Below are 16209 nucleotides of genomic sequence, written 5' to 3' on the forward strand. Positions count from 1 at the left end.
TAATCATTTCGAGACGTGCATCCCCCCGCCGGGCTCTCCACTCCATTTCTCCTCCCACGTAAATTTTACAATCAAATCCCTGCCATCCATGCAAATTCAACCAACAAGGCCTTTTATGGCTTCCTAAGCAGTGCCCTCAATTTCACCGAAAAAACCAAACCAAACCAATCTCAACAAACAACTCTTTTCGAACTTCCCAACCATTCATTGCCCTCGATTTTAAGATTTTAAATTAATATCTCTAAAACTTAAAACATATTTAGATTATCTGTATTATTTATTTATTCTGTAATGTATGAGGGAATACGTGTGCTTATAAAAATTTTACTTGCACTCCTCGCTTTCTTCCCTTCCTTCTCTAACCATCCATGGGATGAATTCTTTCTTTCTCTCTCTCTCATCGCTTCCATCTCCTCAAACTTCCGACTGAGGAATTCCATGGAAAGCGAGAGATCTCAAAGCGAAGTACTCTTCTAGCAAACTGAGCTCCCTCTTGCCCTTCTTCGCCTCTGCTTGCTCTGTGTCCGATTCTTGAGCTGACGGATCAACGGCGCACGGCGGAGAGAGACGACTGGGATCATGGTATATGCAACGCCGCGATGATCCCCGATCGCTACCACCTCCACCAGCACCACTGCGTATCTGGTGGATTCCCATCGCGCTGCGGCCGACCCCATTTCCATGCCCTCCGAGGACCATTAAAAGCGAAACTCTACTCCATGGCTGACGACGAGGAGCCCTCCCCTGCCCCGCAGGACGACCGCAGAGACGATGACGGCGTCGCCCCCGCCACATCGGCCGATTGGCTCCGATTAGCCCTCGCGCCACCTCTTAACCTTCCTTCCCCCGTAGTCGCAGCCGCAGCCGCCACGGCAGCCTCTAGTGGTGGCCCCGAGCGGATGAGGATACCTTCTGTCTCCTCCTCTCCGGCTATGTTCTCGCCGTTTCCAGCAGTTTGGCCAGGAAATAGTGCCAGCGGCTTCCCCATCCCGCCGCCGACTGATATGGCGGCTCCTCTGGTGCCGTGGGTGGGCCCTCATAGGAGAGAACTGGCGCCGCAATATTGGGGGCGATTTTGGAATGTTGGCAATTCGAATCTCGCCCTCGGCTCCGGCGGGGGTTCACCTCTGATGCTACCGCCGGCAATGCCGGAGTTTGTCGCGAGGCAGCTCGTGCACCCGACAGCGAGCTCGGCGGTGGCGCCGCGCCTGCCGGTGAGGGTTGTTAGCCCGCCGAGAAGACCGCAATCCGGGGTTTGGGTCACGCTTCAGGCTATGAGAAACCAGTACGTACGTCAAACTAACAAATGCTTTGAAACATTTTGTGTTCCCTTCCATCTTGATTGAGTTTGCTACGCGACCTAAAGTGGACACTAAAAATCGCTCCTCTTCCTTTGTTTTTCCTGCACTTTTGTATGTTTGTTTGTTATGGAACGAGGAACACATTTGGCTAATTAGAAAAATTAACGAGTTCCCCCTTTTCACTTTTTTTTTTTTGGAATTGCTGCAGTGGGAGGGAGCCTTTTTTGCCTCAGATACCAAAGAGCTACTTGAGGATCAAGTACTTCAACTTCTCCCAAATGATTATACCCTATTTCAGCTACTTTTTGTGCAGTTTTGGATTCTATATTTGGAGGAAAAATGATAGTTTCCCGAAATAAAGAAAGAAAGAAAGAACAGTAAAATTAATATGATGTTTGTCGTGGCTTCTCATTCTTCGTGGCTTAATTACCGCAGGGATGGAAGGATGACAGTTGGGTTGCTGATTAAGTACTTGGTGAACAAGCTGGTTTTGGAGGACGAATCTGAGGTATGTATGCTTCCAATTATATATCTGAATGTGATTAATCGTAATTCAAAATGGATATTTCTTGCAGCAGTAATGTATATTAATTATATAAAAATCCCTTCTAAGCAATGAGGAACGCTAGACGCATTTTCTGAATTACTGTTTCACCTCTTATATATGGTTGGTGCTATAGGATGGTGAGAGAAACTTTGGATCTAAATAGAGTATCTTTAAATGATGTGGGATTTCTCACCAGTTAGCATGTTTTAGGTAGAAGGTGAGTTTCTCAGTGGCACATCATGCTCCTCTCTCTGAAAAGGGCTCCCTTACGATTTATTTTGGCCAATATTGGTGCCTAATCAGCATTACGATGGAGTTATAGGACAATCTGCCGCTCGTAGGACTTAACCATTAGGCAAAGAGATGTTTTCTCTATCTATAGCTAGATTTGACATACCGTAAACATCAATTTAATAGGTCTAAACGAGAACAATGTGCATGCCATGCTTCCATTAAGCATAAAGGGATTAATGGCAGGATTAGACAGGGACGTTAATTAGATATGTGACTTTAAATATCACATTCCACAAAGTGATAAATGTTTCTCTTTCAAAGTGACTGCTTGTGACAACCCTGAGGTCCATGTTTCACCTATACCTTTGATTAAAGATGTCTGATCACAATATGAAACCTACTACTAAATAGCAAAGTTTTATGGTAGCTAGGCGCCCTTTATGAGATGTTAGATTTTGATGAAATAGATCTCTTTATATATTTTAAATATATATCCCAAGGCAATTAAGGTTATATATGGTGTTAACTCCTATATATATATCATGGCTTATGTATATATATAGGACTTAATGATGGATTAAAAAAAACCCAAATAGTTTTAGACCTTTATACATGAATATACTATATTACAAAAGGCGATTATTGTATCAATTTTGGGGAACTCTCTATTCCCTAAATTAAATAGCTAAAATGTAAGTAGAGCTTTTAAATTTTTTTTTTCCAGTTCCATGCATTGTTTCTTCATTGTATTCGATACTATACATATATTTCTTGTCAGTACCTACACAATTATTTTCCCTTTTAAATCCAAAACATAAGGAGATTTTTCGAATATAGTCACGTGTGTACATATATAATCTTCTTCGTTTGGCTTAATTGATTTTTTGTGGCCACATGGATCTACCTAGCACCTTATATATCTTTTAGGCATTAGTATTTTAATTATGTAGAGTATGATCTGCATGTGGCAAAATCTTACAATTGATTATTTATATGTGTTAACCATTTCATCCGTGCATGAAGATGCCCTCGCATATATGAAGTCAACTCCATAATTCCTTATTCTATTATTTGTTCATAAGAATTCCATGTTCTCTCAACTATATAGCATGCATTATATCTTCACGTTCAAATTCGTTCATAATTTTTTTTTAAAAAGAAACTCCATGTTAAGATAACCATTCGACAATATTGTAGTGAATATTACATACGCCCAAGATTCCATACATTTTCTTCGGTTTACATTATGGTGAGCATGCATGTTGTTGCATAGGATTTGACTAGAGATAGCCATGGCCTTAATTAGCTACATCAATTTATGCTAATATTACTATTCTGTCTGACAGCTAATTACTTGATTAGATAATGCATGCACTAATACTGTTTACAAACAATATAATCTTGCTAATGAGTCTTGTCATTGCATGCATATATCATTGGCACAAGCCTTATCCACATGCATCTTGATTAATTGAATTTAGTTAAAAGTCAAGCACTCAATTGCTTACATATATACGAAATTTGCCATGCTTTTGTGGGTCGTCATGCTTTCGCTTGGATGCCCTCATTCTACATAACACACGACAAATTAATCTGGTCCTACAGTGTGCTTACAGTTTTGTTAAGAGGAGACATCAAGGGGCTTAAGTGGTGCACTGTGTGAAGATCGATATATGGGAGAGGGGGCCCATGCATGGGGCCATCAAAATCGAATATATATATACATTGGACATAGGCTTTGGAGTGAAGTGAAATGCATGGAGTGGGGACACCCTAGCTAAAAGAATCAATAATACAAAGTGGGAAGGAGAAGGAGAAACATGAACTGACCTATAGGAAGAGAAAGCATAAAGTCTTGGACCACTCTCTCCTTCCATCTCATCCACCAATCTTGGTTTCCATTTCTCACTAGTTACTGCCCGTGAAATTAAGATATATATATACACACACACACACACGCATGGGAGCTTTTCTATAGACACATCAAATTAGCTGTAGAGAGTCCCTAACAGCAAGAGCGGGTTGTGGAGGGATCCCACCATTTGTTAGCGTTAATAGCTTTGAGGATAACATACTCTCAATTAGGCGTGAGGCGACGTGCATGCGATTTTATTATGATATACCGTCGTCAGGCGAGAGTAGGAGAAGATGGGAATTATGATATTGCCCTCCATAATTTGCCTTTTTTTATGTCACTTTTTATAATTTAAATTATTATATTTTAGCTAGTATAATTAATTTATAAAATAGAAATACATGAAATACCTCCTTCTTCTTCTTCTTTTACACTACAGAAAGGATAGTATTTAACTATTTACAACATATTTAATAAGTTCTGGTACCTATATATCATAAAAAAAGTTCAGGTAAAAATTTAAAAGATTAAAATTATGAGTTCATCTATAATTATTTGTTAAATTATTTGGCATACATTATTCTTAATTAACCTTTCTACACCTTGAATGTTTTTATTTTTGAACTGCGCGCATGCTTTTTGTCTTATCATAATCTCTTTTTAAATGAGTTTGGTGCTGATACAAGTAGTCAAAGAGTGATCCATAAGTCAAGTTAAAAAGGGTGTTTATGAGAATCTTATAATTATATATTCTGTAGTGATTAATTTAATCCAGTTTCTCCAAGAAGTACATGCTCATGTAATGAACTTTAAGATGATGATTAGAAACACAGAAGGACAGTATCTTAGGATGATCGAATTAATCTGTGTAGAAAAGTTCTTGAAAATGTGGGTGTAAATTAATTTTTCATGTCATTAGTGAAAGATCCGATAAAATTTATATATATCTATGTAACGGTATGATATTATCCATTTTAAACTTAAATTTTCATGATTTTATTTTTAAATTTTTTCAAAAAAAATTCATATCAATATCTTATTATAAATTAATATTTTGATCCTTTATTATTATTTTTATGATCCAGGTCCCAATGAACTTCTTGCTAGAAGCCCCTCAACTTATTTATTTTAGATTTAAATCTTCATAATTTTATTTTTAAATTTTATTTAAAAAGATCTTATACCAATAAAGATATCTTTTATGTATTTTTAATGTGAAATTTTTATTGTATTGCAATAATTAGTACTTAATTAAATGAGTATTTAGAATTATACATTTGATTGTCTGCACAATTCCTTCTTACTAATGATCTCTTATTTCTACTATTTTGTTTCGTTTTAAATTATTCTATGAACTAAAATTAAAATGCTAGTTAAAATTCAAAGGACGACGTTACTAACTAATTATTTAAGCAGGTGGAGATTACATGCAGAGGCCAAACGCTTCTTCCCTCGTTGTCGTTGCTGCATGTTCGAGACCACCTCTGGCGCTCGAGGGAGTCACCGTCGGCGACGCTGCTCCAAGACTCGCTCAACCCCGACCACATCATGATGTTGCACTACGGTAGAAGAAGACCGTCCTCATGCATGATTTAATTTAACTCTCAGCCCCCGACCACAAATTTTGTAACACTCTTCGGAATGACCAACTTTTGGCTTTGGTCATCTTGATTCATTGAGAGAAATTAGCTCGGATGTGTAATTCTTATTATTATTTCGAGCGAAACATCAAGCTGCATCCATGCTGTGTTTGATCCTTGTATCATAATTTTACTAACTCAAATCTGCCACTGCTGATCTATATATGTTTCTATCATAATTTTACTTACAACTTTAAGGGACCTCATTTGACAAATTACTAATTTTCCTCGTGAAACTGAAGAAATGACATAAGAGTTCAACCAGAACTCTCTGTAACTCTCTCACCTTCCCTCTTGGCTCTTATGGTTTTGGTGAGCTTCTGGATTAAGCAGAATCCTAAATGACCAACTTCTGAGTTGACGAGGGACAACTTCCTCAGAACTGAAACTTCATAATTTAGTGTGAGAGATCCACCGTCACCATGTTTACCAATATTTGAATTCGCATGTACCTTTCCATTATCAAGCTTCCTCTCGAGTTCAAATTTGCCGTGGTCACCAGAAATCGTGACCTACAGTAGTTCTGCAAGAGAAAGAATTGTCCTGGATTGATTTCAACCTGACGCACTCTACCAATTCCACTTCTTGTCCTTCTCAGATCATATGCTGCATTACATCTGCCTGTCACGTATGATTGGCTATACTGAATTTTCACCTCCGTTCGTTTATGCATATCGATTAGACAGAAGCTTCCATGGAGATTACTAAATTTGGTCTTGATGACCTTTGTCCTGGACCACCATTTATTTCCTGGAGGAACTGATTTCTGGCGGCACAAAGTGCCACTGATACAAGAAACAGCGCCAGGAATTCCTTTAGCTACTGCATCCACAACCTTACTGACTTTATTCTCCTACTTCTATCTGGTTGCCCTGCAGACACATTTGGACCACTTTCTACAACTGCAACCGCTTCTGTCTGTTCTATGAAAGAACATTCAACAAATTTAATTACTGATTGGTGATCATTAATGAAACCCAAAAATTAGCTCGCAATGCAGGACACGACAAAGATTAACACTTCTAAAGCGACAGCAATGGCCGGAGGGGTCTCTTACCTGTCTGTCTGAAATCTGATGTTAGATAGATTTCAGATAATGTTAGTGTCTCGACCAAATTCAAGTACATATATTGAAGACTAGCAATTAGAAAGGAAATTGTGCCTAGAGGTGTCAAGAAATCCAATAATACCAACAATATAAATATATAAATTCTTGGCTTTCCTACCTTCTTTTGAGATAATAACTAATTAGCTTTAAAAAATCCAAAAAGAAACTCTGTTTTTCTAGTCTTTTCCATGTACGTGGTCATTCAACAAGAACAGTTCGTTTGCTTGTAGTAGATCAACAGGTCTGATAAAATTTGGACTGTGTAAAAGTGGTGCTACCTGCGTATGCAGATACAATTTTGGCAGTAACCTTCTAACAGATAAGTTGCCTCTGCAACAGAAAGATGGAAATTATCCTAAAGCAGTAAAGAATAGTCGGATATGAATTTATCAATGTCGAACTGTAGAACTCATCCCCATAAATTTGTAATAATTTTATTTTTAAAACACGTACAGTAACCTCGAGAATTATGAAATGCGTCATAAAGAAATTAGTAAATCACATTTGTCTTGTCAGGCAAACACAATTAGTCCATCACGATCTTAATAGACTAACGATATGATTATCCATTTTCAACCACCCTCATACATACATACAATTAAACCTTAACATTTCATTTTAGCAAGCTTGAAAACTCATACTACTCATCAATGGTGGTTGCTCTGCTTCTGTAAGAATAGGGAAAATGACAATGGTGACTTAAACAACATCGACATGCTCTAGCAACTTTGACGGATTGCCGAAGGCAAACGGCTAGGCATGCAAGGGCTGAGCCATGCCACTTCTTAGCGGGCTTTAGCCTGGGGCCCGACGATATTGAGGAAGAAGAACATACGTGAAAGAGAAAGAGGAAGGTAAATGGAAAGTAGTATATTTCTTAAATGAATTTTAAATATTTAATAATTTTTAATTATATTTATTTAAACTTAAAAAATGCTTTTAATATAACAAAACATATTAGCACGGAGGATTGGCAGTCAAGTTAAACACAACAATCTTTAACAAACATAAACAAGCAGAGAGAAAGAGAGAGAGAAGCTAATTGTTTTATGCGAATTAATTGTTAATTCGCTAATAATTACACATAGAGTTTATTTTAAAAACGATTAATATCATGAAAAATTAAAAACGACTTCAGATAGAAGATGAGTTGTTTCGGTCGTTTCGGAGAAATTGACGAATTAAAATGGTACGAATAAATAGTATTTAACTCGATCAGATTAAATAAAAAATCTAGAAAAGGAACAAAATGCCGCTTTCCGAACGGTAAAAGTTATGCCCTCCCCTCTCGTTGTTTCCGCAACCGTGTTGGTCGGAAGACCTCAAGTTCTACCGTCCAACCTCCGCCCCTCTCCCAGACGACGTTATTGACGACCATTTCTGCTCGATTTAAACACTGGCCCCCCTCCCCCTTTCCCTTAACTCTCCATCTTGTTTCCGCCTGCCGCGTTTTCTCTGATCCAGCTCGGTCTGGATCTTTGCCTCTCTTTCGTGTTTGTGAGATTGCGAACGGGATTCGAAGGAGGGGGACGCGGCTGAGTGGAAGATGGTGAGATTGCCTTATGTGACAGCGCTCACAACGCTTTTCAGCTATGGCCTCCTCTTCGCGTTCGGCCAGCTTAGGGATTTTTTCCGGAAGATCATCGATTGGTTCAAATCCAGCTCCAAGGACCTCAAGGTCTCACCTTTATCATAGGCTCCTCCTTTTTGATCGTTTTCTTCTATGGGATTTCGAAAAGAAAAAATTTGGATCTTGTGATGGATTCTTAGCTGTTGCGTGGCATAGGGTTATGCGCCGATCTGCTTAGGTCTGGAGGATTTTTACACCCGCCGCCTCTATCTCCGCATTCAGGTTTGTTCTTTCTTAGTATCCATATCAATTTTCTTCATCAAAATTAGCTTTTAGTTTCTAATTCGTTTTCTCCATAATACTTTTACTTTTTCAAATTTAACGTATCTTTTTTTGTCGATGTTAGTATCAAAATTTTTCTAGAAACTTTAATTCTTGACCTTCGCCTTTATACTCAAAAGATATTGTGATATATTAGTTTATTTTTCATCAGATCTGTAAACATTTTCATAAATTGTGGTGAAGAATTATATATGCCTTTTCATTGGATACCAATAACTTCTTCCCTTGCAAATCCTGAATAGGCGAGTGCTTTATCAACCATGTTTCTTCTTCCGGACAAACATTTGGTAACTGAGTGTGTAATATTGTAGAAAATTCTGAAAGAAGTTAGTTAACAGAATTTTTTTGCTTAGAAAAAGTGAAATTTTACAAATTGAAATCACTTTTCTGAATTTCCACGTAATTATGATTTCAGAGTCTTTCATCCCTTATTGTTGGAATCACAAATGCCTCTAATACCGGTCGGAAAACACTCTAGCACCACTTGCTAGATCATGCCACTGGAGGATATTCTAGCTACAGTTGCTAGATCCTGCGGCTGCAAACCACACATAAGTCTAAAATTGGTGCCTCTAAAATACAGAATAATCTCCACCACAATGTCACTTGATGAAATCTTCTTATCTCTTTGTACGTAGAACAACACAAACAAAAAAAGAAAAAAAGATGTGCAATTTGACACTGTTTGGTGTAGTCTACATCCACGAAGAAAAGCTGAGGCTACATAACACAAGACCAATAGCACAAAAAAGTGAATAAAACATTGCCCACACTTTGTAAAATACTCTCAATCAATGCTAGACTCCTATCTCAACACCAAATATCATATTAAAATCATTAGAAATTAACCAAAAAAGGTTTTCCTTAGACTATTTTCCCTTTATTCGGACGCCGGTCATGTACCCAACATGCATTTTTGCATGCATTGGGCATTCTACTGATCTAGCAGCTAGCAAAAAAGGTCTAGTCTAACAATCTCCATGTCCATAAGATGTTAATTGCTTGTTTCATTTGAGGCTCCAAAGTGATACTTTAGACTGATCTTGCTCCTCTTGTTTCACTGGTCCACATGTTGAAGTCATTTAATCCACGTACTTGACTCCACCGCAATTAGTTCGTGTGTAAATGAGTCAGTTAATGTCACTACTCACTACTCAACCATGGATGAAGATTCTTTCTCCTTGATTCCTTTACTTGTGGATAACCAGCACTTTTGTTCTTCTGTTTGTCTTGTCTTGAGATGCATTGTGCCACCTAGGCACTTTGGATATGCTAACCACTTCATGTGTCCTGGGGATATTTCCAGATGATATAGACCATTCTGTTCCTTTTCTGTTCTGTGAACATACCACTAGCTACCCTTAAAACTCTGCTAGCTACTAGATAGTGTTGCCTGTATAAATATGATCGACTTAGTGGCATCAAATTCCTTCTCATCTTTAAGACAAAGGCAACTTGCCATCAAATTCCTCATTTTTAAGACAAGCAACTTGCTCAAGATGCGATGTGCTCCTCTAAGTAAATCAAACTGATTGTGTTGACATCTTGAACCTCCACCTCTAAAAATCATCTCTAAAAGTCATGACCGTTGTTACACATACATCAAATTTGTCAAACAACTCTCCTAAAGCAAATATGTATTACACAAAATCAAATCAAAATACTAGACTGTGGAAGATACATTTTTAACCCTTAGACAATAAGTATGAAAATGTCCACCTTGATTTTTTGCACATCTCCTTGTGTTTTTGCCTTCATAAAAAGTTTTTCCTGATATGACCGTTTATCTTGCACGTTAGCACCTAGCATTAAATATCCAGTAAGATCTAGAGCTTGATTTAGATTTGTGCTTGTAAGATTCTCACGTAGTTGTCCCTTGTAATTATTCCTTCTTCTCTCACTTTTAGAAACTAGTACATTCTCACTTGAATACAAAACAACTTTATCCTTCTTTTAAGAAACATATTCTATAGTATCATTCATCACCTTCAAGTCACCCCATGCCTCCTACCAACTCAGAGAGACTTTATAAAATGGTCAAATGAATTGCCCTTAAATAGATATCCTCAAGCTTTGCCAATAATCTATAAAAACATAAAATCTCTTCGGAAGTTTCCCCAACTATCCATTATTTGTCATGTCTATGTCTAACATATATAACTGCCTTCTGAGATGAATTTGGTTATTGAGTCATGTAACATGCCTTCAATTTTTACATAATGCCAGTGTTGCATTCTCATTGGACATTATATGAATCACATTATTCACAAGATATATTCTGATGGTGCTGACTCCTTTTGTTTGTATCATCACTCAATTCCTCTTTTTGATATATGACGATTTGCCTTTTTGTTTGTCAAGTAATGTATTCCATAAACTTTGTTGAATTAATATATTTGATATTCTTAATCACAAAAAATTCAAATAAGCATGATATAGTCTCTAGGTTACCAAATTTAGGTATGTAATTATTGTCAATGTTTCCTCCATTAATGCCCATAATATGGATTGTTGCTAATTAATTAATGTTTACTTTTCTTTTATGTAAACAATAATCAAACATTCATATAGATTTATTGTTTTTTTTTCAATTTAGATCACTACACAAATATTCCAATGAGTATTTTTGATAATTTTATGTGACTAAAGGAGATAAATTGTCTAAATTGATGTGCTCATAGTTAGTTTCATGGAAAAGACACAACATATCTTAGTTCCTATCCAATGTATGGAACCATAATGTGCTAACACTGATGAGAAAAATTAAAATTGTCACAATGAACCTGTGACTGTGCTCTTAACACTGAGAAAAATAAAAATTGTCACCTCTAGCTCTCTTCAAATACAAAAAAACTCTTACTATAGAAAAATATTCCTGCTCTACAAGTCTTTTAATCTTCCACAACATCCAAAAGCACTCCAATGCATCTCTCATACTCTAAAGTGTTCACTCGATGAGAAAACTCATAGTCGTTTATAGGACTAGTAAAAAACATAATAGTTTCAAATCTCGTGCTATACTGGGCATCACAGACGAAACATATTGTTCTGCTCGTCAACTGGCACGACACCGACATAGACACTGGCACGCATCGTGGTCGTGCAGAGGCCTCGTGCAAGTTCCTCGGCGACCACGCGAGGTTGATTTATTTTCAATTTATGTTTTAAAAATATTTTTAACTATTATTTTTTGAGGCTGCTATTTTTTTCAATTTATTTTTTTTTAAAGTGTTAATTTTTAAATTTTTTTAAATATTTAATTCTTTTCCCTATTAATTCTTTTTCCTTTTCCCCCATATTTTAATTTCTTTTTTATTCTTTTCATCCTTAAACACATGAAAAATTTTCTTTTTTAATTTTTTCTTATTCCTTTCCTCCTTAAATACATAGGAAAAAATTTTCTCCTTAAACTGATTAAAATAGAATTAATTTAATTTAATTTAAACCTACTTGATCCTAATCATTATGTTAGACATTAGTTTATCCTAAATTGGTTTCTATTCAATATTAATTTTTAAAATATTAATTTAATTCAATAGTATGTATTTATAGTAATCAAATATTATAATAATATTTTTTAATTAATATATTTTTATTTTAAAAAGTATCGAAATTGTATCGGCATGACATGACACGATATCAAAACCGTATGTTCTGGTTTTAAATCGAAACTCCAATATGCCTTGAAATTTTAAACCATGGTCGAAAATCAAATTGAAATATTTGAAAATTAACAAAAAGGGTTTCCTGGACTGTTGGGCCTTAATTGACCCAGCAGCTTGGAAAACGGCCAGCCTGCCACAAAATTAGTCAAAAAGTTGAAATCGTTGGAAATTAAGCCTAAAACAGGTTTCTTGTTTTGTTGAGCCTTAATTGGCCCAGCAACTTTCCGAAAAAGATCAGCCTGTCCAAGCATCGGTGCATATATTTAAATAAAAAATTGGCACTCATGCCTTTCTATCCAAAGTCTGCTTCCTTTGTTTGCTTTTGGTTAAATGGACATGGTGGTTTTAAAGATTTTTGCAGCAGAAAAGTGCATCTTGACCATTCAACAAATGTCCCAAAAATTTACAGTGATTACCAAGTTAGCCATATTCTTTTGATAATACTGCTAAAAATGTTCAATGATGTATAACTAATTGGTATTTTAACTTAAGAAATCCAGAAATTCTAAATGGTAAGAAATACCAAAAGAAGATAAGAAAGTTATTTTGTTTCTTTAACTTTATTGCTTGTAGTTTGTCATTATCAAATTAGGCTTTAAAGGTTAAAGTACAACCTAAATGATCAGTTAAGTGTCCTGACTGATTGACTCTGGACTTTGGCATTGCAAATGCATTTAATTTATAAGTATGTCAGGCAACCTGCCTTTATTTATACTTGCTGTTAACATTTATGGAACCTATGGGTGTTTTTATCACTTCAATCCTATGGGCATTTAATTTCTGATCATTGGTGTCACCACCATGATCGACTCCAATCCTAGTATAATATGAAATTAGATCTGAATTTATGATCAGAATGAGAATGAATCACTGATACTGTGAACTCACTTTATCCTGAAAGTTTTTCCAAGACAATTCCTTGAGTGAGTTGGATATCTTGCAATGACAACTTACTTGATGTGCAGGATTGCTTTAGTCGGCCAATTGCAAGTGCACCAGATGCTTGGTTTGATGTGGTTGAACGCTACTCTAAGGACAATAACAAAACATTGCAGTAAGTATATGGTTTTACTCAGGTGCATGATCTTTTGACATTAGGGAAGTTTCACATAGTTTATGTTTACAGCTTATAAAATGTGGTTGTCATACTACAATATGATGTTAATCAAATGGCGATGCCAATTGGAAATATTTGGTTTGTTAGTTAAGATAAGTCAACTTTTTAAAAATTTATCTGTTTCTGATAATTTGTGCAGCCGGACCTCAAAGACTTCCAAGTGCCTTAATCTGGGATCATATAACTACCTTGGTTTTGCAGCTGCTGATGAATACTGCACGCCCCGTGTAATTGAATCTTTAAAGAAATATTCTCCCAGCACCTGCAGTATCCGTATTGATGGTGGTATGTCTGTTTTGCTTATAATGTTGCAACTAAGAGCCTCCGATACATAATACGCTTTTTTTTTCTCTGGTGCAGGCACAACTGACTTGCACACTGATCTGGAGTTACTAGTTGCAAGGTTTGTTGGAAAACCAGCTGCTATAACTTTTGGCATGGGCTACGTGACAAACTCTTCCATTATTCCAGTTCTGATAGGGAAGGTTGGTGCTTTTATTTCTGTTGATTTTGAAATTAATGGAGGAATTTGTAGTGTTCGATTCAGTGTTTACTTGCTCTTTTTTCAAAAATCATGATGCTGTATAGGGAGGACTCATCATTAGTGATTCTCTGAATCATAATTCAATTGTAAATGGTGCTCGAGGATCTGGTGCAGCAGTTCGGGTTTTCCAACACAATAGTAAGTTCTTAATTTCCCAAGGAAATGCTATCATAATTGGATTGTTCTCAATCACCGTCATTGTGGTTTTGTAGATGCTCCACACTTGGAAGAGGTACTGAGAGAGCAGATAGCTGAGGGACAACCTCGAACTCACAGGCCCTGGAAGAAGATTATTGTCATTGTTGAGGGTATATACAGCATGGAAGGAGAACTTTGTCAGCTTCCTGAGATTATAGCTGTTTGCAAGAAATATAAGGTTCGTATACATTTACATAATTTTACTGTTGACCATTTTCTATCATGGCATTTCTATTCAGAATCATCATTGACCAAATGGAGCTGTATACAGTCCTAGAAACTCTTAATGAAGAATTAGTTTGATTTGGTATTTTTCTTGAAACAGGTATATACCTACTTGGACGAGGCCCACAGCATTGGTGCTGTTGGGAAATCTGGCAAAGGAGTTTGTGAGCTCCTAGGAGTGGATCCGGCTGATGTTGACATCATGATGGGCACATTTACAAAATCCTTTGGATCTTGTGGAGGATATATTGCAGCATCCAAGGTTCTCTTGAAAAAAAGAAATTAATAAAAAAAATCAAATATGCTTAGTTTAGGGTGAATTTTAAGATACCTTCCAAAACCTCTTAACTCTTCTCTTGCTCAGGAAATTGTTCAATACCTAAAGCATGCATGTCCAGCACATCTTTATGCAACTTCAATGTCCCCACCAGCTGTGCAGCAAGTTATATCTGCACTTAAAGTTATTCTCGGAGAAGACGGATCAAGTAGAGGTAAGTTCAGATAACCTTCCCTATTTGGTCGCTTATAACTTGATTCTTTTTGTGTTCTCTGCTAGGTTTCTTATCTATTTGGCTTTAATGTACCAGGGGCCCAAAAACTAGCACAGATTCGTGAAAATAGCAATTTCTTTCGCTCTGAACTTAAGAAGATGGGGTTTGAAGTTCTTGGTGATAATGACTCCCCTGTTATGCCAATAATGCTATACAACCCAGCAAAGATTCCTGCTTTTTCTAGGGATTGTCTCAAACAGAATGTAAGTTACAACCATCCCCATGAAATCTTGTGATCCTTCTCATCTGCATTGTATAAAATGCTAGTGAAATCTGGGCAAACAAAACTTCACCATAGTGGATATGCAGGCTGTTTCCATTAACCAAACTTTTGCAGCAGGATATTTGTGAACTTATATGTAGTCCCGTTCAGTCTCATCAGTTGGAATTGTTTTGTGAGCATTATTGAGAACTCTATGATTAGTCATGTCTAAGTTGTGGTTATTCTGTCACAATAATTTTTGCAGGTTGCTGTTGTCACTGTTGCTTTTCCAGCCACACCTCTTCTCCTTGCAAGGGCTCGAATTTGCATATCGGCTGCACACTCAAGGGAGGACCTGCTTAAAGGGCTGGAGGTAAGCTCATTTTCACTCCCTTTCTCAAAGGCCACTGATTCAATTAGCTTCAACCTAAATGGACTCTCGGTATATTGTGCTTCCCTAGGTTATCAGCAAAGTTGGTGATCTTGTGGGCATCAAGTACTTCCCTGCGGAACCACCTAAACATGGGCACCAAGCTTACAAGAAGGTGGAGTAAACGAACAAATTTTCGTGAAACATCACCATAATGGAAGCAAATCCAATCAATCGCATAGGCAACTGTTTAGTTATGTTTTAGACCAGTTTGACCTTGCTGAGGGTTGTTCCTTATCAGAAACGATATTTGGTTGTCAGATGGTGTCACGCATTTAGTCGTATCATATTTTTGCTATGTACAGTTCAATTATGCTAGTCAAAAATGTTTTCTTGATGTTGTGCGCTATCCCAATTTAATGTGGAAGTTCCAAGCATGATTCTGAATGCGATAATGTTTGAGTTGAATGAATTTAATTAGCAAATACGATCCACATGATGCCACGATGCCGAAAATAATGCAGCATTTTTGTTTTCAGCTTTGATACTTTGCCATAAAATATTCTTATAATTGTAAAATTTTCTAATTTCTTTTAATTAAAAGGTGCCGTAGAATTATGTTGCCCCATAATATTTTTGGTTGTCGTTTTTTTTTTCTTAGAAAGTGTCCAGTTAATTTCTAAATATCAGTTTTCTAGCAAGATTGGGATTTTGGAATTATATTTTTGGATATCTAAAGT

General features: G+C 36.6%; 2 protein-coding genes across 2 annotated transcripts; both read left to right on the plus strand.

Annotated features, from left to right (window-relative positions):
• The first annotated feature begins 564 nt into the window (after positions 1 to 564).
• LOC141839463 (uncharacterized) lies at positions 565 to 5533 on the plus strand. Its single transcript, XM_074727243.1, has 4 exons — positions 565 to 1285; positions 1510 to 1560; positions 1737 to 1809; positions 5354 to 5533. Exons 1-4 carry the CDS (start codon positions 600 to 602, stop codon positions 5531 to 5533), a joined length of 990 nt encoding a protein of 329 aa, XP_074583344.1. The 5' UTR covers positions 565 to 599.
• A 2430-nt stretch (positions 5534 to 7963) lies between these two features.
• On the plus strand, positions 7964 to 15866 carry LOC141827851 (long chain base biosynthesis protein 2a). The gene is made up of 12 exons (XM_074715185.1): positions 7964 to 8363; positions 8472 to 8537; positions 13228 to 13316; positions 13519 to 13664; positions 13740 to 13864; positions 13968 to 14061; positions 14136 to 14299; positions 14447 to 14608; positions 14711 to 14837; positions 14934 to 15100; positions 15365 to 15472; positions 15561 to 15866. Exons 1-12 carry the CDS (start codon positions 8232 to 8234, stop codon positions 15651 to 15653), a joined length of 1473 nt encoding a protein of 490 aa, XP_074571286.1. The 5' UTR covers positions 7964 to 8231; the 3' UTR covers positions 15654 to 15866.
• Positions 15867 to 16209: the final 343 nt, after the last annotated feature.

The sequence above is a fragment of the Curcuma longa genome, chromosome 1, assembly GCF_044706935.1.
Source record: "Curcuma longa cultivar G26 ecotype Majalengka, Jawa Barat chromosome 1, ITB_CL_G26_1.1, whole genome shotgun sequence".
NCBI classification, from domain to species: domain Eukaryota; kingdom Viridiplantae; phylum Streptophyta; class Magnoliopsida; order Zingiberales; family Zingiberaceae; genus Curcuma; species Curcuma longa.

Excerpts from the sequence above, each read along its gene's own strand:
- LOC141839463 (XM_074727243.1), top strand. The coding sequence starts at position 600 with ATGATCCCCGATCGCTACCACCTCCACCAGCACCACTGCGTATCTGGT. Across the intron at positions 1,286-1,509 it reads CTTCAGGCTATGAGAAACCA|TGGGAGGGAGCCTTTTTTGC; the intron begins GTACGTACGTCA and ends GAATTGCTGCAG. Across the intron at positions 1,561-1,736 it reads AAGAGCTACTTGAGGATCAA|GGATGGAAGGATGACAGTTG; the intron begins GTACTTCAACTT and ends TAATTACCGCAG.
- LOC141827851 (XM_074715185.1), top strand. The coding sequence starts at position 8,232 with ATGGTGAGATTGCCTTATGTGACAGCGCTCACAACGCTTTTCAGCTAT. Across the intron at positions 13,317-13,518 it reads GACAATAACAAAACATTGCA|CCGGACCTCAAAGACTTCCA; the intron begins GTAAGTATATGG and ends TAATTTGTGCAG. Across the intron at positions 13,665-13,739 it reads CAGTATCCGTATTGATGGTG|GCACAACTGACTTGCACACT; the intron begins GTATGTCTGTTT and ends TCTCTGGTGCAG.